Source organism: Centroberyx affinis, unplaced genomic scaffold (genome assembly GCF_046629955.1).
Source record: "Centroberyx affinis isolate AG114_WGS23_722 - 3 ecotype Tasmania unplaced genomic scaffold, CSIRO-AGI_Caff_v1 ptg000812l_1, whole genome shotgun sequence".
Taxonomy (NCBI): Eukaryota; Metazoa; Chordata; class Actinopteri; order Beryciformes; family Berycidae; genus Centroberyx; species Centroberyx affinis.
Window position 1 is genome coordinate 26,883 of NW_027279414.1, and position 25,572 is coordinate 52,454.

The window sequence follows — 25,572 nt, forward strand, 5'->3', positions numbered from 1 at the left end:
AGTGTTCAATATGAGCATGGCAGAATTCAATTTATTTAATTCAAATAAAGTCTCTACTGGCACCAATCTCTTTCCATAGAAGGCACTGGGATTAATTTTTGTGGTGTTGTTCAAGACATATGACAGATACAAATTACTCTGAGGGAATGTAGACTCGGTGCAAAGCATTATCTGTGTGTGTGTGTGTGTATAAGTGACTTAGACAAGACCTCATTTTTCAAGGTACAGATATCACAGTAAAAATACTACAGTATGTGTCACTGCCATAGATAGTTGTTAAATTGCAGTCTTGTCCAGGAATAAACATTGCTGATTTTTTATTTTTTTTGATGTACATATATAAAGACAAGTGCCTGGCAGAGAGCAGAGTGCAGTGTCTTTTGAGGTAGTAGCACCTATGGGTGGGATTATTTGACTTTACATTAGATTTCAGCTAGCCACACTAACACAGCTTAGGAAACACGCGGGCAAATGTCTCTTCCGACACTTATTCGTGAAGATAGTTTTGAAGAAATGAGTCAAGTATCTTTCCCTCTGCCCGTCTTTAGGGATACAACTGTAACCATTTAGCGTAAATGAGTGCAAGGAGTGGAACTTATTAAAGAGAAATCCAGAAAAGCTTATGTTTTAGAGTGCAATCTGATTACCTCTACAAGCATTTATACCCATCTGATCGATCCTTTATGTTTGCTTTTCCCAGCATTCATAAATAGCTTCTCCATTGATCAAAAGTAATGAAACTGAGAGCTAATCAATGAGGAAAAATTAGTTCGGCTTATGTGCAGAGAATACACTTCCGGTCCCCCCCAAAATCATCAAGCGTCAACCTCAAGTAGGGGAGGGGGGAAAAAAAACGACAACAATGCAGCTCTCTACAGCTTGATGGCTGATAGAATAGGACAACCAAACCAAACAGATTTCAAAATAAAAGGTCAAATAAAGAGGTATTATAGTTACAGTGCAAAAAGATGAGAAATTCAAGCTTAATACAAAAAAACATAGCACCAAAAAAAAAAAAAAAGAAAAAAAGAAAATGCATGCAATTAACTGAGGTATTCAAGTGAAAAGGGCTTATTGATAAGAAAAAAAACAAAAAAACAAAAATGACATTTAGGCAAGAAGCAAAATTTGTCGGAACTGAAAAGATGACAAAAACAAAAGGCTGGTATCCTTTATCCCTAGGAACTGACTTCAACCTCATAGTGTCACATCTGCTATAGCTTTGGTAAGTAAGGGATGTGAGGACCACTAGTGTGTTGAAATAAATTGAACTTTTTCTTTTCCTAAAGACTGTACTTTAAAAGATTCTGTGTGTGTGTGTCTTGCACGAGTATCCAATTCGTAGAAAAGTCTGCAGCATATTGTACGTGTGATATGTCTTTCTCGTAGATCTGCTGTTATATCAAAACTCGACAATTCACCCGATGGAAAGACATTTTAGTGCTCAAGAATGACTTGTCAAATTCATTCGTTCTTGGTATCAAAAACACGTGAAACCGAAACCAAGATGTTCACTAATGCCATAAACATCTAATCGCTCTCTCTCACACTCTAGATATATTGATAGATTTATAACATTTATATAAGCCATCCAGTTGTCATGGTTAATACATAAGCTACACGAACATGCAACCTCAAGTGCGGTTAAAAACTATTTTAAATTACAGTAACTGGGAATGTTGAAATTCCTATCCATTTTGCAGGATATGAGGGTTGGGCCTTAGCATCTAAGGCAAAGAATATCATAAATGTATTTTATATTTTTTTATATATATATACTTTGCTACGTATATGATTTTGGTGTCAATCTGACCACACAATTCTCAAAATAACAGACCCTAATGGAATAAGTGCAATAATGATTAAGAATACCATTTCAAGACAGATTTCAGACAGAAACACCACTGGGTTTTTGCGTCAGCGGTCTCTGTTAGCCATGTCCGCCATTAGCGTTTTAAAAACCGCTTTAAAACTGGCACTAGTGCACAGGCTGAGGAGTTTAGCGTTTTTTTTTTTTTTTTCCTTCCTACATACTTTGATTTACACCTTTGATTGAACTATGTACAATCTAATACTACACAATAAGCATAAGCCTCATCTCACTGACACAGAGGTTAAAAAAAACAAAAACAAAAAAAAAAAACATAAAAAAAGAAAACAGTGAGGAATACGACCTGACCTTTTTTTTTTTTTCTTTTAACACTTTGCTAAACGTTAATAAAGCACTCGTGTGATTACACAAAGCAGAGAGGGAAAGTAAAGATTGTGTTTGCGCAAAAAAAAAAAAAAAAAGAAATAAAATAAAAAAAAAATAAAAAAAATTAAACATCCAATGTGAAATCTGTTCTGAGATCAGTCTGCTTCTTGTGTCTCGTCTCCACACAGTGTTCCCTGGCTGCCTTGGTTGTGCCATCGACGGCTGAAGATACAGGGCTAGCATCGCGCTGCGTTGGGAAGTGAGCGTCGCCTGGTTTTTTTGTTGTTGTTGTTGTTTTGTTTTTTTCCCGTTAGCGTCAATAGCTTAGGTGCTAACGTTGGGGGGGGGAAGCGGGAGAAGCTCAGTTGTTTTGGACCTGAGGTTGATTGGCTTTGAGGCTGCGCAGAGCCCGCCGGGCCGCCGCCGACTTGGCGATCCGGTAGCTGCGGCCGACTCCTTTGAACTTGCCCTTGCCGACGACCTCCACCGTCACCCGGACCTTGCCGTCGTACGTTCTCTCTGCGGGGCTGTGGGAGGGGGAGGGGGGGGGGGGGGGGGGGGGCACGGGTTACAGTACACAGTCTCTGATAGGCCGTTCAATTAGGGATGCACCGATCAGGAGTTTTAGGGGGTTTGATTGCTAATTTTGCACCACTGAAATGGTACGTTTTTGCTGGACTTTTTTTTTTATCAACAATGGCATGTCATGCAAAAGTGCACTTTAACAGATTGTTCTTATGGCCGTGTGAGTTAATGTGTGTTTTCATTCTGTGTTTCTAATCATATAGGCTATGAAATTCATGACGCCACGTCAGAAATTAATATGCGAGCCGTCAATTTGATGAAAATAGTACATAGGGCTGGGCGATAATTCAATATTATCGTTTAGAATCTTTCAGTGGAATCATATCGTGATGATATGAAGATATTTTGATATCGTGACACACATTTCTGCTGTCTAAATTGATGACAAGCAAATTTTACTTACAAACTCATAAAATGAGGTAAGGTAGGAATATTATTTGAATATTTCTGTTTTGTTTGACATCACACCTAACATCACCATTCGGTTCAAAGAGATGAACATTAATTTGATTATTTAACGTGATTTTGCATATGTGAGCCATATCGTGATATATATTGATATCGAGAAAAATCCTTATGATTATCATGAGGATTTCAACCATATTGGCCAGCCCTAATAGTACATGAATACCATAATCAAACAGGTATGGTTTCTCTCTGTGATTAAAAACAGCAAGGCCACTGAAAGAACGGCTTCTCTAGTAAGAAATAAAAACCCTGCATTCAATCTGTGTCTATCAGCTGATTATAGTCAGTGGCCTGTTGATCGGTGCATCGCTAGATTAAACTAGTTTAAATCAACACATTGGCCAATTGAGAAAAACAGAATATCAAAATCTGACTATTACAAATGTTAAATGTAACAATAAATAATAAAAATTTGATCCCATACCTGAACTTGGCAGTTTCTGGTTCCATCTCTAGCAGCTCCCTCACAGGAGAGCGGGGCACATTCGCAGAGAATTTCTCTGTATGGGCATAGCGAGAGGGAGTAATGAAATAAAAAAAGAAAACAAGCAAAAAAAAAAACAGGCATAATATACCTCCTCAACTCTCAAACTCTCCCATCACATGTCATCACGACTGGCAAATATAAAGAATGTTTGCAATCACTTAAGTTCCCTGCGTGAACCGCTACACAATCAGGACGCGAGCGTGAAAAACAAATCAGTTTCCGTTCGCTCCTCCTCACCTATAAGTGGCCTCATCATTGGATAATACACTTGCCACACCGTCTCCAATGACATCCTGCTGTCCATGTAAATTGCTCCGGCGAGCGACTCGAAGATGTCCCCCATGGCCTTGGGGACCTCGATGTCCTCCTCCTTCTCCTCGTCTTCTTCGGAGCGCCGCAGCTGAGAGGAAGACCACGCAAAGCTGGGATGTTATGCCACGATAACACACTCCATCTCAAGAGTATTGAATATGCATACTTGGCTTGTAAAGCGTCAAATGTGAGACGTTTTCAATTGCTCATCCACTGACACAGCACCTAACTAGAAATGTACACATAACCGTTCAAAACATGCTACGTTTACCGGCTTTATAATGTTATCATTACTCATATTAAATCAATGCTGAGTAGTTGAGTGGTACCACATTACCGGAGCCATTTCTTTCAGCTGATTTTTTTTTTTTGGGGGGGGGGGGGATATGTTTTTCCTCTTTGTGTATCCCATGTTGTCCCTAAGGCATAAAAGTACCTCTCCAGCAGAAGAGATTTGGTGCCAAGATAGCCATTTCCAGGCAAATTAAATCCAACTGCATTTTCCCTTCAATACTCAAATCATTGGAATATGAAACAGATTCATAGAAACTGACAGCCCGTGCTTTTCAGACAGGACGTTTTTTGAATGTTAACTATTATTTAAGAAAGAAAAAAAAAGGCTAAAATAGTAAAGATTAGGTTTCTTCCTGCGAGGCTTTGTCGGCCGATGCCGATGGAGAGCGGGGACCCACCTCGGAGTCCATGCCCTGCATCTCGTTCTTCTCCAGCTGGAACTGCACGAAGTCGTCGATGACGTGGAACAGCTCGGGCGAGATGGCCTTGAAGTACTTGTGGTAGTCGTACTTGACGGCCAGCGAGGCGAAGATGGTGTTGTTGACGAGGGCCGAGCGCAGGTCGGTCAGCACGCCGGGGGAGTGCTGCCGCGGGTCTTCGTAAAGGTGCTTCGTTATGAGGTAGTCTAGGATTGCATCGCCGAGGAACTCCAGCCGCTGGTAACAATCTGGAGAGAGGAATAACGCCAGAGGGAAGGGTTGACAGTCGGGAGCTAAAAGTAGATCGGCAGTAGGGATGAGATGATGTACCGAAATTCAATATAACGCGATACAAAAATGTGACAATACGTATCGTGGGTCAGAAAAATGAATGGTGATATTAGCTCCGTTTTATTCTGCTGTAGTATCACAAATGAGACCGTAACACTTTATAAGGGTCACTAAGTTAAAGGTTAGTTAATGCTTAATAAGGGTTAACTAACCCTTAATTAACAGTTAACTAATGTGTAATTTACTAATGGTGTTCATGTTAACTAAGGTATTAATTTATACATTATTTATAGTTTATAAAGATGACTATTAAATAATGTATAAATTAATACCTTAGTTAACATGAACACCATTAGTAAATGATTACCAGACACATTAGTTAACTGGGTTAACTGGTTAGTTAATGCTTATTAAGCATTAACTAACCCTTAACTTAGAGACCCTTACTGTAAAGTGTTACCAATGAGACAGCTTGCCCGTCACAATTTCACAAGCTCTCCACCCAAATTATATTATTTGCACTTTGTAATGACATTTTTAAATTGTTGTTTACATTCTAGCAGTTTCTTATTGAAAAATTAGCAACGCTGTAAAATCATTACAGTTTTATATTATGGATATACTGGATATCGGAAGAGATTGAGAACAGAACCACACATCACTGCTAATTATTTTCATAGCATGTCAAACAATAATTAATACATAACCAGTGCCCCCACATTTAATCACCAAGTGGCACAATTACAATTTTGGTCGCATTTGTGATCATACTGCAGTTGGCCCAAACAACACTTCTGTACACATGTATGTGTGGTCCTGTTTTAGACAGATTCTTCTATATTCTACTGCTACTGATACTACTGCTGCTATTTTACACATCCTGTTAATGCTGACTTTTTTTCACATTTTCATTCGTGTGTTCGAGTGTTAGAACTGTTGGTTGTGTATGTTTAGATAACCCCCTTTGCTCTATTCTTAGTTATATCATATCATTCTTCTATATCATATTATTCTTCTTTCTACTATTTCCTGCTGCAACAGTCAAATTCAGGACAGCTCCACCTGATCTAATCAAATTATTTGATGTGGCGGTGACAATTTAAAACATAATAAAACGGGAAAAGAAACTGACACACCAGTCAGTTTAGGCAGTTAAGTCACATTAAAGAGGGGGGGTTGGGGGGGGGGGGGGGTCTCACCTGTAATGGTATTGTAATGGTAGGAAGCGTGAGTGAAGGCCTGCAGGAGGTAAGCCTTGTTCTGGAAAGTGTAGTTGATCTTCCTCTCAAAGTTCTCGAAGCCGGAGATGAGGTGGTTGAGAGTTCGCGCCGCGTCCGGATGGTCCAGCATGCAGCGGGGCGGGATCTTCAGCCAGCCGTAGCGGAGGTCGAGGGTCGTGGCCGGTGGACTCGCCGCCGTCAGTTCCGTCAGGGTCCGTCTCTCCACCGGTAACACCTGTTTCAATGACCATATCCAAAGTATAAGGAACTGGCATAAGTAAATCAATTGAATAACCTCTTAAAAAGCCGTTGTGTGCAAAAAGTAGCTGAGAGACTTTGGATGCTAAATCTGACAGGACTGACTGTGTTTACTAGTCTGGATTTAAGTTCAACTCACACCCAGTAGTGGATTTTCAGTGTGTCTGTTAACATGTTAGTGCAAGTTATTTCAACGCTGCATTGTTCACATTTAATTTGCCTAATAAAGAGGAATACAGAAATTAAAATCAGCTTTGTCTCATTTTGTCACTTAATCCATATCAATAATGGACATAATCACATATCTAAAAACTAACTGCCAACTGTTAATCAAGTCAGATCTTGACCCATAGTATTGCACACCACTGTTAAGTTACTGTAAAGAGCTGTTATTGGAGCATTTGTGGCCTTTCTGTTAGCATGAATAGGTCGGAAGGTGCTTATACTATTGAAATTAAATTGTATTCTATGGTGACTTATAGTATTCATATTGAATCGTATCGTGACTCATATTAGCGATACTGAATCGCATCGTATCAATATTGAATCATATGCTATGGTGACCCATAGTATTGGTATGAGTGTATGGTATGGTGACCCATAGTCTTGTATGAGCGTATGGTATTGTGACCCATAGTCTTGTACGAGCGTATGCTATGGTGACCTATAGTATTGGTATGAGTGTATGGCATGGTGACCCATAGTCTTGTATGAGTGTATGCTATGGTGACCTATAGTATTGGTATGAGTGTATGGTATTGTGACCCATAGTCTTGTACGAGCGTATGCTATGGTGACCTATAGTATTGGTATGAGTGTATGGCATGGTGACCCATAGTCTCGTATGAGCGTATGGCATGGTGACCCATAGTACTGATACTTGTATGAGGAGTGAGCGGTGCAGGAACCGCTAACCTTGAGGCCCAGAGAGCAGAGGAACATCTGGGCGGCTCTCTCTCCACAGCTGGTCAGGTAGCAGCCCAGCAGGGCCTCCACGCAGTCGGCGATGCTCTTGTCGGCGATGCACTGCTCGGTGTGCAGGTCGTAGGAGATGGACTGCTTGCCGAGCTCGGCGCCGCAGTTCTCCTCCGACGGGTTCCAGAAGCCCACCACGAAGTCGTCCTCCTCGCCCGCCTTGCTGGGGTCCAGGTAGCACATGGCGTCCCACGAGCTGTAGTCGAACTCCTCGGCCGAGGGCGCGCCGGGCGGCGCCTCCGGGGCGTAGTGGGCCGCCGGGTGGTGCGCGGGCTTCTTGGGGGCCTTCCATTCGTAGGGCGACTCCGGGGCGGGGGAGGAGCCGGGAGCCGGGGTCGGGGAGGGGGGGAAGGTGCCGAGGGAGATCTTCTTGCAGAAGGCGCCGGAGCCCATCAGCATGTTGTCGATGAACTTGATGTGCTCCTGGTAGTACTCCAGGTCGTCCTCCATGTTGACCTCGTCTTTCGGCTCGTCCTTCAGCATCAGCTCCCCGTCCTCGTCCCCGTCCTCGCCTTCCTCCTCCTCGTCCTCCTCATAGTCCTCTCCCGATCGCCCATTGGCTAAGAGCTCCTCTTTGGCCTGAGTGAAGAGGAAGGAGGGGACGGGAATGGTGGGAGAGATGAGCAATCAAAGGAACGAGAGGTAGCTGGAGTAAGTTTGGGTTTAATGTATGTGATGGAAGGTTTCTCCTAATATTATTAACATGCATATTAAAACATCTTATTTGAATAGAGAAATAAAGAAATATTTCGCACACAGCCCTCCAGCCTGTGGGAAACACTGTACACAACCTGAAATGTATTAATGTGTGTTGATCAAAATAAGCCTTCCTGTTGAAGGGCCTCCGAGACAAGTCGAGTCAGATGTGGTCAAGAGGCTGAGCAGGATTTGAGGAGATTACAGGGTTTCAGATTGAATCGCAGTACTAGGTCTGCTAAACAGGCCTTTGGGATGTGTAAGGAGATGTTGCCTCGCCAACTCCATGACTCACAGACGTGTTATTCTTTTATTGTGGTGAGGAGAGTTCAATCGTGTTATAGCTCTCGTAAAAATACAGAGATTGTGAATCCATTACTTGCTCGTTTGTAGAAATACTGCAGTTGCCAATGCCTTTGCCATGAATGACAGTAAAACAATAATTACACAGTCGTTTATAGCCTCCTGCTGACTCTTTCAAGATGTCTTCAATAGACACTACATATATAACTTGGAACGAGACCGATAGAAGAGAACTCATCCGAAGCAAGTGTACCGCATGATAGTTCTAAATTGTAACACTAACAAAAAAACACTTTTCTTCTCACAAGAAAGCGTTATGGGCCCAAAAGCAAATATTTTAATCAAAATACTTCAGGTAATTAAGGTTGTGATGTGTGGGGTGAGTGTCTGCCATGCTGATAAGAGTCTGTTATAGTCCTCCTGTGAATGGCAAGAGTAAAGGCAGGACAGCAAGGTGGAACCCCGCCCTCTAGTGGCTTGACAACATCATGACACACACGTAACAAGATCTGGGCATGCACACACACACACACACACGGGAGAGAAAGAGAGTTGGACAGGATGAATTGAGGAGGCAAAAGGAGAGCCCGCTGACCTCATCTGAATCCCATTTGTCTGTGCTGCTCTTGTCCTGGTTGACCACGTAGCCGGGGGGCAGCCAGTTGACCGGCGGGTCGAAGATGGACACCACCATCCTGCTGGGGAGCCCCTTCTTCTTCCCCAGGCGGTACAGGTTACAGTTGCTCACCTGGACAAGAGAGGATTGAGTCGAGGCCCCCGGCGCGCGTGATCACCGGGGCAAAATGAGCCGCCTGTTCTCCTAAATACCCTGGTCCTTGCTTTCTGTGTGGTCAGATGTGCGTGAGGCAGGGAAAAACTCGGCTCTTCCGCGGCGTTTCAAATTTCACGCGGTGAGCGACAAACGCACGCAACTCCCGACTCCTAACACGGCTAGTTGTTTTGGTCATAATTGCATCATTTTGACTCTGGGTGAAACAAGACTGAGCCTTAAGAAGCGAGCTCAGAGGCAGCGCTACCTTTGGCATTGTGCACTGATACAAATTTCCACTGAAACTTACATTTATTTGAACTTACACTAGGTTTGCAGCAATGTTCCCTATAAGCCAGTGGTGTCCAGTCCTGTACCATTAGAGAGTCTGCAGGTTGTTATTCCAACCAAACACTACAGCAGCTCATTTCACTGATGAATTCCTCCTCTCTGGTTGGAGGTGGGTTAATCAGTGAAATCAGCTGCTGTAGCGTTTGGTTGGAATGAAAACCTCCACATTTGTCCATGGTACAGAACTGTACATGTCCTGGCCTACACATCATATTCTACAGACTTAAGAAAACATCTTTGTTTGGTACAGATCCCCGCAAAAATCACACCATAATCATTTTAATACGTTTTTCAATGAAAATGAGAATAATGATGTAAAAATGATCATTCCCTCTAATATTGCAAATGATATCGCAATTGCAATATCAGTAAAAATAAACGCAATTAGATATTTTTTCAAAATCGTTAAGCCCTAGTAGTTAGCATGAGCAGTGATAGCAACCTGGCTGAACAGACAAAGAAAAAAAGAGTGCCACCTAAAGAAACTCAAACTGTCAGTCCAGTGATGTTTTTTGGTGTACTTGACACAGTGGGTATAAAAACCATAAATTAACTATGTGAAGTTGTTTTTGATTAGTGTTTTGTGTATTTTATGAAACTACAGTAGTTATAGAAGCCTTGCCTTAACACAAGTAAGTCTAACAGCTGTCTCACCTTCTTGCTGCGCATGTAGGAGAGCCGGCCCTCATGGGCGTCGGGGTAGGTGCAGAACAGGTATGTGGTGATGGCATGCTTAAGGAAGGAGTCGCCCAGCATCTCCAGCCGCTCCAGGTTGAAGCCGTCGCTGGCATTGGATAGGGTCAAGGCCTGCAGAATGAGGCCCGGGTTGGGCCCCAGGCTCTTGGGGGAGTCCCCCGCCTCGGCGCCGGGCTGCCGAGCGCCCGCCGGGTCGGGGGAAGGTGCTGTGGGAGCGTCGGGACCCATGGCTGCCAGGCTGCAGACTGAGGTAGCTTTATTCACGTGGTCTGAGGTCCTCCCTGGTGTACATTCATGACTAGGCTGGGGAGGGCTTGAGCTGGGCTTCTTGAAGCTGGGAGAGGGCTGCACAGGAACTGAGGTAGTGGTTTGTATTGATTCGGGGCTCTCCGGCCGAGGCGAGCCGGGCCGGGAGCGTTGGCAATTGTCGCGTTGGTGAAGGTGCTCTTCTTGGTGGCCGTCGTCGTCGCAGTCGGCGACTAGGGCAGTGCCGTTAGTTAGGTTCCTGGTGCGGGCGGCGTCTCCGGGCCGCAGGGCCGCGCGGGGCCCCTGTTCAGACGGGGAGGAGTGGTGGCTGCGGGGCGGCGTGAGGGCGTCGGGTTCGGGGGATACAGTCGCTTGGTGTTTACAGTGGCCCTCGCCGTCCTCGGCGCACGACTCGGGACAGGAGATGAAAGTTTTGCTGTCAATGGACCTCTTCCACCCAAAGTCCAGGTTCGGATACCTGTGAGACACAAAGAGAACCATGGCAAACATCCAAAAACAAGTAGTGTAGAAATGCCTCTTGAGGAGAGTTCACACTTTTCCACCTTTTTACCATGGCTTATTCACATGGTCTTCAAGAGCCAAACTCAGAACAGTCATGGTTTATTATTTAGTAGTGAATTGTAAACTGTAACTGTTTACTAATAATACTGGTTTAGTAAAACCTAGGATTAGAAACCTAGAAAACCTAACCTAGAAACCTAGGATTAGATAACAGTGGTTTAGTGAAACCTAGGATTAGAATAATCATTCTTACATATTCGCTAAATGCGATAATCTCTAATGAATTAATTTATGATGAAAATAAACCACCGCACTAGATGAACTCGAGGTGCTGTGGCTTGTGCTGTGTATTTTCTAGAGACCTGAAGTCGGGGGGGAGGGTCTGGGCTCCCACTCCGGCGTCGCCGGCCGTCTGGGCTCTCAGCTCCTCAGCGGTCAGGAGGCAGTGGAGGCGGTAGAGGATGCTGGGTAGACACACAGCTTTCCTCCACAGGGAGGCAGGGATGGGGTGGATGGCACACAGCTCTGGAACCAGGATCTGAAGAACACCACAGGGTAATAATAGCAGGATGGTTGAATCAAAGCTGAAAACATGTTATTTGGTCTCAACAGGAGATGAACAGATTCATCTAAAGGATCAAAAAGGCAACAGTAAACCGTCCAAGTGAATGATGCAGTCCTCCTCATGGCCAATCGGTAATAAGTATTAATTTCATTCATTCATTTCTCTACCAGCTTCTCTACCCAGGGTTCCTACACATTTTCAATTAAAAAATTCCATACCTTGATTTGTTTTGAAATTTTGTCTGGTGTTCAATATGATTTCCGCAGATAGACATCTTGCCCCTGCTAACTAGGTCATATCACTGTATAGATGAAGACTGTTCTTCACAGCGACAAATATCAGAATATGTTTGATGATTGGCAGGGTTCCTACACGGTTTCTATTTTAAAATTCCATATTTTTCCCAGACCCTATGTTCTTGACTGGATTTGATTTTGGTGGGTATTTGATATAATGCATGCTGACAGCGGCTGGGTAATAAGAGCGTCCCTCTATCTGAACATTATTCTTCACATCAACAAAAACTGTGGACTCAAAGTGGCTCTACAACAACATAAAAGCTAGAATTATGTGTGTATCGGACCTGAACCGCAACATTTTCCATACTTTTCCAGACATTTTTTCAAATTCCCAAACTATTCAGCTGGAAATGATCAAATTCATTTTTAATACTTTTCCAGACTTCCACACCTGCGTAGGAACCCTGCCTACCAGCTTAGATACCCCCTGTTACCCCGAAAGGGCTTCGGGGTAACAGGGGGCTGGAGCCTATCCCAGCATGCACTGGGTGGAAGGCAGTTTCCAATCCACCTGACTTGCAAGAGGACACCCAGGAGAAAACAGGGGAGAACATGCAAACTCCACACAGAAAGGACAAGGAATCAAACCTGTGACCTTCTTGCTGTGAGGTAACAGTGCTAACCACTGAGACACTTGGTAAGAAATATGTCACTTTGTTTGACAAAAGGTGATGTAGCTAAAATTGTATTTTCTGAGGTGGAATTCACACCTTTTCCACTGATACACCGAGATCAGCTTTGTACCAGCATCGTGTTTAGTATGAGGTAATCCCAGGAGTTGTTGACAGTTAATCAGATACTTGACCTGCATGTCTAATGGAAGCAGCTGTTACCTGTTTGTTCTGCAGACTCTCCCACTTGGCCTTCCTCTTCTCTGCACTGCTGAGCGGCAGGGCTTTGCCCTTCTGGTTCAGGTGCCGAGGCGTTAACAGGTTCAGTCTGCACGTACAAGAAAAAAACAGCCCCAACTTAACCCCTGTCCAAAAAGCAATATAGCGTTCATATTATAAGATACCAAGTTTGTGGTTGATTCAAACTTCTTTGAAAAACAGGTATGAGAAGATTTTCAATTTTCAAATTTAGGAGGGAAAAAACCTCACTCAAAATCCACTAAGGTTAAACTTATATATTTCTTTGCCGATGTTGGACTTTTATTAAATATTGAATATTGGCCAGTCATATTGTCCACCTCTGATGTGATGCAAGTTCCTCCCTGACCACAGCTACATAAAGTCTATAAAACCTGCATTGACATTTTATTTCCTTTTCATAATGTAATTTTTCCATTTAATTGTTCAATCATTTTTCATTTAAAGGGCTAATGCATCCCAGAGGTTCCACTACCATTGAATAGGTAGGAATGGGGTCACCCTGTCTTAAAGAGCTGCTAACTCGCCTAAAAGTTTCATTAGTTTGGGTTTCAATGGAGTTTTAGTGCTCCAATGTGTAAATGCTGTTTAAAAAAAAATTCCACCCTGACAAGCATAAAATTCTGGGGGAAACACTGAATACTTGTCATTTTTGGGAGTTAAATTAAAAAAGTCAACTTAAATGATATTGAATATCGGCACAAAATATAAGCTAGCTAGCTTTGCTCACACGCTAGTTTTAAGGCAAAAATAGTGTTATCAGCCTTCAAAAACCCACATTAGTTGAACCCTAAAATCCACTTCTGAATTGACTAACACGAGTTGACCGCACTACTAAATCCATTTAGTACATTACCAGCGACTTAATAAACTATAAGCTACATAAAATTGTCATGATCTCCATTGTCCTGACCTAGAGGAGGTGTGGTCTACGTCCAGGAGCGGCTGGTTCAGGTTGGACAAGTCCAGGTTGTACTTGGTTTTGTAGTATTCAGCAAACGTCTCGTATTCTGGCGAGGGGAACTTGCTGAGCGGCGTGAGGTCTGTGTAGACGTCGGCCACGTAGAATCGATGAGGCTGGTCGAAGTTACGATACCTGGAAAAAAAAAAACATACCCAGTGGAAGTCAGGACGGCAGTTGGCTAGCTAGTCAAACGCTACTAGCTAAGATTCATTTCAAATTCCCTGGTTTCCTGATAAGGTCAGTTGTTTCATTTTACAACATTAGATTGTTTGATTTAGGTTTTGCAAATAATTTATTACAAATGTTTTTCAGTGGGCCTAATCCTTTGTTGAGGACGTAATGTTAGCATAAGTGTATGTTAGCTGCAACATTAGTTGTTGTTATAGTGAATTACTATTGGTGACTTGATTTTATTTTTCACCATTATATTTTCAGGTTACTTTTCCCAACTTGAAAATGTGGTAACTATTATTTTGTGCACTTTTGTTTGTAAGTGTTGAGCTTGGTTACCATCAGTTGCTAGTGTGGCTGTCTGTGATTCTGGCTTGTTAGCCTAGATATTCATTATCTAGGTCTGGCTAGTTTTCACTTGTTTTAATATAATTACATTTATAATATACACGTGACTGCAATACTTTATACAATTTATATACAACAGAAACAGTGCTTAAAACATCTTGTAGAGACCCATTTCTCAATACCAAGTTAACTCCATTAATGGCCTATTGTGGAATACTACCTTGGAATGATGACAGCGTCCTGGTAGTCCTCCAGCTTGAAGGTGAAGGGGTTCTGCTTGGTGTACTGAGTGGTAGGAATGCCAGTGCGGGCCTCAGACTTCTCAATGTCCTCCATGAACTTAAAGTCCAAATCTAGTGTGTTGGAATCCCCAACTGAAAGAGGCAATTAATCAACATGAAATGGAAAATTTCACAAAAACCTTCGTCCTAAAATCTACACATTTTTAAAAGTTCTTTCATGACATATGGCTTCGGGAAAAGACTACTAAAATTCAGTCCTAGGACATCAGTACATTTCATTGCCTGAGATGGTTGAAAGTCATGTTCATGTACCTATAGGAAACAACTCTGTTTTTTTGTATTTCAAGATACTTAATAAAAGTGTGGGAAAATGACCATAACATTTTCTTTCCTGCAATAGATCAACAAAATGAGCATGGAAAATGTGGTGGCGTGATTCTCCTCACCAACATTCAGAGGTAGAACGCAGTAAGCTGAGTCGGCCAGCGTGGGCTTGAACTCCAGTGCAGGTTTCTCCAGGCGGAGGATGTGGGAGAAGATGTACTGGTGCAGGCGCGTGATGAGGTCTAGCTGGGCGGCGGTGAGCACGAAGCCCGACTTCTGCAGCTCAATGGAGATGGTCACCTCACCCGAGCGAGTGTACACCGGGAAGTGGGGGATCTGGAGAGGAGAAAAGGCAAAGACTTGCGGTTTTTAGTCCAAGGAAATGGGAGATTTCATTAAATCTCTAATTATTAAACCGTAAGTTTGTTGGAACAGAGAACACTTAGAACCGGCTGACATACTCGAGGTATCGGTTTGGCAGTCAGGATGCCGAAGCACCTGGTGGTGTCCTCTGGCGGGTAGAGCTTCCTCCTGCGGAAGTTGAGTTCATCGGGGAGAGGGGTGGTGAGGACCATCCCAATCACGTATAGGTAGTAGGACTGCTCCGGTACAGCGTAACTGTCCCGTAGACACTCTGGTATCTGGACATGACAAAAAAAAAAGAAAGAAAAAGAGACAAGACTTTTGAACACCTCAAAAAGCAATGTATAAACACTCAGAAGTGGATTGATGGATTGTGGATTCATGGTTTCCACAGAGTCAGTGTCCAAAAAGTCAGTCTGACACACTCATTGGAGATCCTTCAGTATTTGTCTCAGTCATATGACAGCTACGGTATACATCACTTCTTTCTAATCTTTCTAACTTTGGGCGAGAATTGTTTGTGTTCACAGTTCCTGACCAAGCTGTCAAAGACCATAGGAATAAAATGTGAATTTGGTTTCATTTTTGAGTTGCCCCTCCACTGAACTCTGGCTATACTGGAGGAGAAAAGAGACGTTTTGGCAGAACGGCTCCCTTACGGCTTTAGGATAGCACTGCCTCCTCTTGGTGGAGCCGGGCCGACCGGGGACGCTGGTCTCCTCCTCATCGTGAAGGTCCAGCTCCTCCTCATACTTCACCGTCTCCTTCCCCACCGGCATCAGGTGGTCATCCAGCTCACCTAAGAAAGAAAGAAAGAAAGAAAGAAAGAAAGAAAGAAAGAAAGAAAGATACACAAGAGTGATGCCAGGGAAAAGTTACATAGAGGTCGAAAATGAATGTTCCTATTTTAAAAGGCACATCTTGTTATATTCTCAATTCAGGTTTTTACCTATTTTGTGAAGTTTCTCACAACATACTAGTGCAACTGCTTTCTCTGCCAGCCTGGCACAACTCATTATAGGACCCTGTAAAGACAGAAACACAATACAAGGACCTGAATTAGTTGCAATCTGATGGATTATAATAAACAACAGTGAGGCTGGAATTAAAAGGGAGGACAAAATAAACCAAACACCACATGAAAAAGATCTAACTTTGAACTACCTGTATTACAATTTTTAAGTCTGAATTGAATGGCTTTTAATATCTTTTAAATACCTCTTTTTAGTGGCATTACCTAAACACTTACATACACTGACATACACTTTTTTGGCTGTCATCCTCACCTTAACAGGAACTCGAAGTGGGGAGTTGATAGGCAGGTAGAGGGTGGACTGGTAGCGTCCGTCTTGTGTCTCCGCAGTCTTACACTTGGGTGCCAAGTGGGTGAATGGGTCGCTGGGCAGCCGAGCACAGTACCTGGAACCAGAGTAAAAAAAAAAAAAAGACATTAAGCAAAACCGCTGGTTATCAGTATAATCTACTATAAGTCTACTAGGAGTTTCTTGATAAAGAGGAATCATTTTGCAAAGGTAGGATAAAACACTGGTATTCATTTCTCCTAGGGGCTGAATAACTGGTAAGCTTTTCTTAAGACTTAGTCATTTATACACATAAAAAATCTCTTGGCAACTTCTTGAACAATGGCTTCTGATTTTCAATGATATTAGAGATATTACACTGTTACAGAGTTAGTGAATTTGAATACGAAAAAATACACCATGAAACAGTGTTTTTTTTTTTAAGTGTTTTAGGGTGTTTTTTTACTTTATGAATTCAAGATCCAAGACTTAGTCAAATCTCAATTGTAAGAGATTCATTGGAGAAATCTAACTGTACAGATTGGAACCAGGCAGGATACCTGTTAATGTGTCCAATGGCTGTGTTGATGGTGACCCGGGGTCCTCCGTCCTCAGACCTAAGCACATAGGGCGGGAGGATGTTGTCGTCGTCCAGCACCTGCTCCACCTCAAACTCGCTCACCTCTGCCGACTTGGAGCACTTATTCCTTAGGATCTGGTCAAAATAAAAATGTAAGATAATCTTCCCCACTTTCCAGTATCCAGACAATCTCTAATCTTTAACCGTTTGATTAATTTCATGAGATCAGTTAATCAGTTCAGCCGAATCAAACGGGACAAAGAGAAAACATTACCTTCTCTATGGCCTTGTAAGTCGTGAGATCCTCCTCGAAGGCTTTGGTCCTCTCGCTGTCGGCCAACATGATGTAGTTGGAGACAGGTGCCCGGGCTCTGCCTTTGGACTGGACATAGGACCTGTACTCTGTGGGCAGGTCGAAGCGCACCACGAGGTTACACTTTGGAATATCCACGCCTTCCTCCACGATGCTGGTGGCGATGAGCAGGTTGGTTTCGTGAGCCCGGAATTTGCGGAGAACCTGTGAGAGGAAGGGGGGGGGGGGTTGTTTAATGTAGACAGATGACTCTTATGGAGTGATGATAACAAAACATCTAATAAAGAAATACCTGGGTGTCTAGTATGATATTCACAGAGCTTCTACATCATTTCATCAAATCCATATTTTCCCAGGCCTTACACTATAAATTAAGATTATTCTTTACAGCAACCAATAAGTATATGTGAGATGGCTGGATACTGAGTGTTAGTGATACATGACCATTGAAGCAAACGTTTGGTAAAAATAAAGAGGCCCGTGTCTGTACCTCTTCTTGTTTCCTGAACTCCACCTCCATCTGCTTGTTTCGCGGCTGGTTCTTGCCAATGCTGTGGCCTGTGATGAAGTTGCTGCTGATGTAGGCTAGCTCTTGGTCCTGCTTCCCTGCCTCTTTGATTAGACTGAGGAAGGAACCCGAGAGACACAGAGAGTCGTGGATAACATGCTGGGAAAATTTCACCATCAAGCTAATCTAATGAGACAACTAGTGACCCAAATGCAGAGACATTTCAGGGTGATACTTTGTCTTCCCTGAAGTCATCCTTCATTCGTCATTCCAAGACTAGGTGAAAGACAAGTTAGGATTATATTTGATTATAAGCTAGTATATAGCGGGTATGGGAAAAACTGATGGTGCTGATTGCCAAAAAGGCTGAAAGGTGTGATTGTATGAGTGCATACTACTCTGAAACACATATAAAGTCCATTCATATAGTGTAATAAGCCTGTAATAAACTAGTAATAAACTATGTAATGTAGTTGTAGTTCACTAACATGCTTTCATTGCTTGATAGCAGTAAATCTTTTTTTGTAACTGTAATAATTAACCATAATTCATTGCACCTATGACAGAGCATGGTGTTGGTCAAGACCTCCCTCCCCCAAGAACCTAGATGAGATGAAACTAAGCTTAAATAACACATGAATCATGTGTATATCTAAATATTGGATGTTCAAAAGGATCTCAAAGTTGTACTTAAAATCTGCCTAGGGGCATTTATAATTTACTATATATGAGAAAAAACTGCTCACAGGGACACATTTAAGCAGCAAGAGCCATGTAATGAAGTACCATAAATACAGAGTATGGGCGTTTTGTGCCACATCTAGTATACATAGTAGTGTATACCTCACACCCCAAAGGAGAATCAGCCACGAAGAAGACCTAGCCCTACCGATTGAGCACGACAGCCGTGTAACGCCTCTCCACGAAGATGATCCCGCAGAGGATGTTGGTGAACGGCGAGGGAAAGTTGGCTTCCGGCTTCTCTTTGGCCTCCACCTCCTCGTCCTCGTCCTCGTCCTCGGAGTCGCTCCACGACACGTAGTTGTCCTGGTTGCGGTTGTTGTACCACTCCACGCTCTCGAACTGCTGCCGCTCGAAGGGCTTGTACTCGTGCAGGATCTCCAGCAGCCGGAGGACCTTGGGCGTGACGAACTTGAGGTCCAGCGAGGCGGGCGAGAAGTGCTCCTCGCAGAGCGCGTGCACCTTGCGCAGGATGGTGTCGGTGAAGAGCAGGAACTTGCGGTTGAGCTCCTCCTGCTCGTGCTTGATGTACTTCTGGAGCTCGCGCACCATGATGCCCGCCACCTTGTCGGCGCACCAGGGCCCGAGCACCAGCAGCACCGCCCGGCAGTCGCTCAGGACCTACACAGGACAGAGAGGGCTAGTTTGAACTACAAGTTGCTCTAAGGGTGTGCTCACACTTTTCCACAATATTTTGTAGAAAACGTGCTGCGATACGCACTTTGTTTCCATAATCACCAGCTGCCACAGGACACAGTACTTGTCAAACGCTTACTAGTAGGGATGCAGATCCGATATCCAGTACTAGAATCGGAGCTGATCCGGGTGTATTTTGAGGTATTGGCATCGGCTACAGGTTGTTCGATCAACTTCCGATCCATTTATAAATGTATTTATTACACGGCTTTGTTGAATACTCGATTCTGATTGGTCAATTACGGCATTCTACGGTCTGTTATTTCTGAATACCAGACCGCTGCTATGAATAACAGACCGTTGCTATGGACGCAGTTCTGATCATAGACTCTGGAGGACCACGTCCAATCATATCAATCCACAGAAAGAAGTCCGGTAAATTTAACGGTTAATTTAAATTTAACAACGAGCACGAAACTTTCGATTCATGGTTAATGGCTGAACTGTCCCCAGTAAAGAAGGGTAAGAAGGCTACAGAGTTTACGGTGCTATGGACACAGTTCCAACTGTAGAATCTAACAGACTATTTTTTGTAGCGGAAGCAATAAAATCATTTTTAAATCATTTTTTATATCAATATTTTGTGTCAAATTATTGATTTCTTTAGGAAGTAGCCGTGTAATAAGCGGATAATGTACAGCGAGCGCTTCGCGTCGGGGTCCTGCGGTTTATTTCACAATAATGACCCGCTCACTGTACATTATCCCTTACTTAATTTAAGCCGGTACTTAGTCCATAAACTAGAACTATGCTTTCCAGCCAATCCTCTGACCTGTTTGGATATGAAGGTGGGATCGCGGTCTTCTCTGGCCACAGATATGTTGCAGTCGTTCAAGAAGTGGAGAGCTTCGTCCAGCTCGGCCTGCAGACGGGAGGAGAGGCCACTCTTGTCCAGGTAGGGGCCACAGTCTAGCACCACTTCTCTGGGCTGAGAGGCATATCTGCAACGGGTGGACATACACAGGTTACACTTCAGCATACGGCCAAGTCACCGTTCAAACTAGCCTTACTGACCTCAACATATTGCTGTTTGGATTTATTTGCATCTTAAGTGAAAACACGATCCATTCAAAACCTTGAACCTTCAATCATGCATACTCTTGGCCCTCCACGGCACATGGTTGCCCATCCCTGGTATAGGTGATATACAGTAGTATAGTGGCTTGCACTACCTGTCCAGGACCACAAGGTCAGTGGCAGTCTCGGCGTTGCTCCTCAGGATTTGCTCCAGGTTCTGGATCTTCTGCTCCAGTTCTGACGGGTCGCACTTTCCATTTAGAATGGAGGCAGTGAGACCCAGAATCCGAGGACCGCACGGACAGCCTTCAAACAGCTGAACAGACAGAAAATGCATCGCTTAGGCTTAGTCTTGTACGAGAGAGTTTCCCCATTAGACCCCAGCAAACTGAAACCAAGTGACTAATTTCCCCCCTTAAGCAGTCTGTCCAGTGTTTTTGGCTTTGGACTGACCATATGGAATTAAGCTTGGCTAATGGGAAGTTGGCAGTGATTCCCTCATTTCCCTCATTTAATTGCAACTAAGTCGATTAACTGTGCATTCACACTGTGAGCAACTTGGTTAATGAGTCTCTCTATTCTGACCGATTGGGTGGTGTGACAGGCTCTCATTTTATCTATGTAATCATCTCCAGCTACAAAGTTTTGAACTGGCAAATAATGTATTTTTTGCTGCTTTGGTATTGCCTCTCATAACATTGCATAGTTTTTATGAGTTAACATTGCTAGTATCGCTAGGCTTTAAAGAATTGATTCTGAATTGGGCAAAATAAAATTGTCATGCATCAGAGAACCAGTTTTTTTTACCCAGCTTTACCAATAAGGTAGCATTAATCAAATAATAAACAGAACATTTAATTCAGAGCTTACCATCAACCACAATGATGGATGCAACAGTTCTCCAAGTATCATTTTTGCAATGTTTATTACTGATTATTACAAATAACAGCTGTAGAGAACTGGGAAACTTTTAATGGCTATAATCAACTTCTCCTCCATTTTGCACTTGACAGGTAGAACTATTATTCATGGAAAATTTCCCTGGTCGCTCAGCTCTATAAGGAAATTAATGGACTTCTGGTTGATCGTTGATTGTGCCGCTCGCAGTGTGAATGCACGGTAAAACCCATGGTGACTCAAAAACACATCTAGGTTTAAAGCCCATTCACGTCGATATGCTGCAGTCCTGACTTCATGGAGAAAAACCACAAAGAAGCTGCCCCGGTTACGTTCAATCAAAGGCATTTCATGTGAAGGGGCAATTCTAATTTTCAAGATAATGGATATAATGGCTACTTATCCATCAGTACTCATCTTTCATGCAGCAGAGGGGTATGCGGCCTTTCAGCAGGCAGGTGACAGGGGCATTAAGGACTGTAATCTCACCTTCATTATCTCCCGATAGGGGTGGTCTGTGATGGCCAGATGACACTCATCAAACACCACCAGGTTGATTTTAGACAACGGCAAGACTCCATTCCTCAGAACATGCAGGAATATGTGGCAAGTCATGACCAGCACCTGTAAGATGGAAAACAGAATGAGGAAGGAGGGGAAAGTAGGAATATTATTGTCGACAAAGATTACAGTTTGATTCAATCCAACCGAGGAATGGGACCCGTGATGAAGGTGCAAATAACACATGGGGCTATTTCATTTTATATCAGGTTTTTATGCTAAGGGAAAGTATCTCCATGTGCTGAGAGGCAAGCATGGAACTAGCGCTGGGCTAGTTTTCACTTATCAAAACAGAGCCAATATTTTAGATGTCAACGAGAACGATCGGCACACCTGATTCTCGATCATCTCTCGACTCCACTGTTGGTCCGTCCATGCTGAGGTCTCCTCCAAGCTGGTGTACTCTCCCACCTGGAGGTCAGAGTGAGTCCTGACTGCAGCTGCTTGCTGAACCACAGACGAAGCTGGACAGAGACACGGCAAACCTTAGTCCGAGGCAGACATCGGTATCTGCTCAAACGCGCAATCGCTCGCAAGATCCGAAGACGCATTTGAAGTTTGAATAAACAAAAACTCAAGGATGTCATTACATGCCAACTACCAATGTGGGGTGGAAAGTGAGAATGAACATTGTCATTTTGAATATTACTCTTACAGAAGGAGGCAGATCTGGGGCCGTATCCACAAAGCTTCCTAGTACTAAGAGTTGGTCCTAGTGGTGAAATTCTAAGAAAACTCGATGTTTTCTAAGAATTTCCCCTTAAAAGTAAGACTAAATCCTAGTAAAGATAAAAGCTATTCACAAAGCATCTTAGCCCTTAAGAGAGCTCCTAAGGTGGAAAACTGTTCAGAGTAGAGAGGAGGACTTTTAGGAGCTGAGGAGTTTCTTAAGGAGAGGAGGAAATGGCTGAAAGACGCAGAAAAGATGCATTAATGCTATTATAAAGTCATCACAATGTTAAGATATTTAGCAACAGGCAAACAGTGCGGCAGTGATAATTTAGGTTTATGCAACCACATAGTAGAACAATCATTAGGGCTGCAACTAACGATTATTTTCATTGTCGATTAATCTGTCGATTATTTTCTCGATTAATCGATTAGTTGTTTGGTCTATAAAATGTCAAAAAATGGTGAAAAATGTGGATCAGTGTTTCCCAAAGCCCAAGATGACGTCCTCAAATGTCTTGTTTTGTCCACAACCCAAAGATATTCAGTTTACTGTCATAGAGGAGTAAAGAAACCAGACAATATTCACATTTAAGAAGCTGGAATCAGAGAATTTTGACTTCTTTTTCTTAAAAAATTACTCAAACCGATTAATCGATTATCAAAATAGTTGGCGATTAATTTAATAGTTGACAACTAATCGATTAATCTTTGCAGCTCTAGTGTGTTGATTTTTCTTGATCAACCAATGACAGCGTCCAAAAGAGAGCATCACACCTTGCAACGGGGTCAACCACACCTCCTCACTAAGATAAAAGTTCTTGTCCATTCCTTGCTCAGAGTTGCTCTGAGAACTCACTCCTAAGCTGGGAACTTGCTATGGAATTTTAGCCTGAGATAAGAGCTCTCTGAGAGGATTCTCAGAATGTTTGTGGATACGGCCCCTAGACACTTCCCAAGTATTAACAGACTTATTCATAAACCTAGTGCAGATACCTGTATTGACCAGAAAAACAGTCCTCTTCGCATTTTCTTGGAAGTCTCCACGGATTTGGTGGGAGAGCTCTTTTGTTAGGAGTACTGCAATAAAGGTCTTCCCTGAGCCAGTATTCAAGCAGACAATAGTATTGTGTTCAAGAGCTGCTTCAAGAAGTTCTACCTGTAAAAGGCAGATTCAGTGTTACTGACAACGCACTGATACACATACCATATACACACTGTATACATACATAGTAGATGCCTGAAACAAATGCATGCCCTCGTCCTTGCCTGATATTTCCTAGGTGTGTAGATGTTATCGTGGATGGCCTCCTGCTGCCATGGCAGACCGAAGAAAGGCCCCATGGGTGAAGAGGCGGGGGTGACAAGCTGTAGGCCTGCCATGCTTCAAAAAGGGGGCGGAGGTGGGGGGGGGCTGGGCTCCTCCAGTCGTCCGCTTTATCTCATTTCATCCTCCTCCTCCTCTTTTTAAAGTTCACTGGCGGGGGGGGGAGACGAGGATGCTGTGTTACCGTGCTTCGTACTGCGACTCACATTAGTCAGTTAAAGTGGTTCGCACTTTGCCACACTGTGTGTTCAGCAAGGTGGGAAAGCGCATCACCGTGCCCAGGGTCGGGAACAGAGACCCGGTTTTACATTTCTTCGAAAAAAAACAGACTGATTTAAATAAAATGCAAGCTGTTGCAGCAGTCTTTGGGAATAGTTGCAAGGGAAAAGACGTTTCAGTTTCAGCAGACAGGATGTTTGCCCACAAACCGATCCTTTGTGCTGTATAACATCCACCAAACCAGATCCTTCCTCAGCAGGAACAAGATCTAGTCTTCTCCCATCTGGATTCATCTAACTACCCCCTGGCTTGCTCATTATTGCCTTCAGCCCTGCAACTCATCCAGAGTGCTTGAGCCCACCTGATCTTCATCCTCCCATAATTCTCATGTGACCACTCCTACCTCCCATGCAGATATTACTGAAATAAAGAAGGGACTTGGCGATAGTTGGGAAACTCCATAAGTCTAGAACTGACTAAGATGTTTTAACAGAATTTACACATTAACAAATCTTTGACAACTAAGGACATTTAGAACAGGGTTCCCATCATGGCCCTAATGTTATATTCCACAACTTTCCCATAACTTCCAAAGAAGCACTGTTATTCTTTGTTATTCTGTTTTCAATCTTGTTTTTCTAATGGGGTCTACGGTTTGATTTTCACTACAGTTAAGCTGAAAACCTATGTTCTTGACTGGATTTGATTTTGGTGGGTATTTGATATAATGCATGCTGACAGTGGCTGGGTAATAAGAGCGTCCCTCTATCTGAACATTATTCTTCACATCAACAAAAACTGTGGACTCAAAGTGTCTCTGCAACAACATAAAAGCTAGAATTATGTGTGTATCGGACCTGAACCGCGACATTTTCCATACTTTTCCAGACTTTTTTTTTTCAAATTCCCAAACTATTCAAGACCTGGAAATGATCAAATTCATTTTTAATACTTTTCCAGACTTTCCAGACCTGCGTAGGAACCCTGTAATGTTTCCATGCACAACTGGGAGTCTGCCACTTCAACCGGACATTCCAAAACGTATATCGACATTTACAGAATTGATCAGGGAGTAAATGGAATATAATATAAGTGGTAGACTTTAGGGTGTGACAGAAGAAGAGAAGAGGATGGGGCTGGAATAATGCCGGACGGAATTGAAGTTTCTTAAGGAATGTAACGTCTACTTACAGGTAATGTCAGAGACTTTCTGGGTAAGCAGATAGTACTTAATCTGGGCTTCATGATAGGTATCTCTCAATCAACTCCTGATGCTCCCCCACATCTCTGAGCGGGGACTGACCTGAGAAACAAAAAAAAAAAAAAACATTGCATTGTTACAATAGCATAGAAGAGGGCTTCCAACCGTGTAAAAATCATAGCAAATCAGCAGCAATAACTGCGGCTGCGATAAATATGCTTTGTGCCTGTGCTCAAATTACCAATAAATCAGAATCTACATCGGAATCACTTTATTCAGCATGTGCATCGAGTTTGCCAACATGCCAA

General features: G+C 43.1%; 1 protein-coding gene across 2 annotated transcripts in view; it reads right to left on the reverse strand.

Annotated features, from left to right (window-relative positions):
- Nucleotides 1-2,548: 2,548 nt before the first annotated feature.
- The window catches only part of dicer1 (dicer 1, ribonuclease type III), a 30,754-nt gene continuing 7,730 nt past the window's right edge, over nucleotides 2,549-25,572 (reverse strand). The window contains exons 1-28 of one of the 2 annotated variants that reach the window (XM_071520593.1): nucleotides 23,787-23,900; nucleotides 23,514-23,676; nucleotides 22,182-22,312; nucleotides 21,777-21,911; nucleotides 20,546-20,706; nucleotides 20,146-20,314; nucleotides 18,826-19,298; nucleotides 17,919-18,051; nucleotides 17,390-17,632; nucleotides 17,096-17,250; nucleotides 16,521-16,653; nucleotides 16,184-16,259; nucleotides 15,894-16,033; nucleotides 15,333-15,512; nucleotides 14,994-15,207; nucleotides 14,526-14,679; nucleotides 13,736-13,918; nucleotides 12,787-12,892; nucleotides 11,452-11,627; nucleotides 10,864-11,045; nucleotides 10,280-10,800; nucleotides 9,101-9,253; nucleotides 7,447-8,085; nucleotides 6,253-6,508; nucleotides 4,742-5,010; nucleotides 3,975-4,137; nucleotides 3,675-3,750; nucleotides 2,549-2,724 (exon numbers count right to left, since the gene is read on the reverse strand). In XM_071520593.1, the coding sequence (XP_071376694.1) occupies nucleotides 2,559-2,724; nucleotides 3,675-3,750; nucleotides 3,975-4,137; nucleotides 4,742-5,010; nucleotides 6,253-6,508; nucleotides 7,447-8,085; nucleotides 9,101-9,253; nucleotides 10,280-10,800; nucleotides 10,864-11,045; nucleotides 11,452-11,627; nucleotides 12,787-12,892; nucleotides 13,736-13,918; nucleotides 14,526-14,679; nucleotides 14,994-15,207; nucleotides 15,333-15,512; nucleotides 15,894-16,033; nucleotides 16,184-16,259; nucleotides 16,521-16,653; nucleotides 17,096-17,250; nucleotides 17,390-17,632; nucleotides 17,919-18,051; nucleotides 18,826-19,298; nucleotides 20,146-20,314; nucleotides 20,546-20,706; nucleotides 21,777-21,911; nucleotides 22,182-22,312; nucleotides 23,514-23,676; nucleotides 23,787-23,900 (5,664 nt within the window). In that variant the 3' untranslated portion in view covers nucleotides 2,549-2,558. Of the gene's footprint in view, nucleotides 2,725-3,674; nucleotides 3,751-3,974; nucleotides 4,138-4,741; nucleotides 5,011-6,252; nucleotides 6,509-7,446; nucleotides 8,086-9,100; nucleotides 9,254-10,279; nucleotides 11,046-11,451; nucleotides 11,628-12,786; nucleotides 12,893-13,735; nucleotides 13,919-14,525; nucleotides 14,680-14,993; nucleotides 15,208-15,332; nucleotides 15,513-15,893; nucleotides 16,034-16,183; nucleotides 16,260-16,520; nucleotides 16,654-17,095; nucleotides 17,251-17,389; nucleotides 17,633-17,918; nucleotides 18,052-18,825; nucleotides 19,299-20,145; nucleotides 20,315-20,545; nucleotides 20,707-21,776; nucleotides 21,912-22,181; nucleotides 22,313-23,513; nucleotides 23,677-23,786; nucleotides 23,902-25,572 lie in introns of those variants that run through there. The other variant, XM_071520594.1, reaches the window with a different exon arrangement.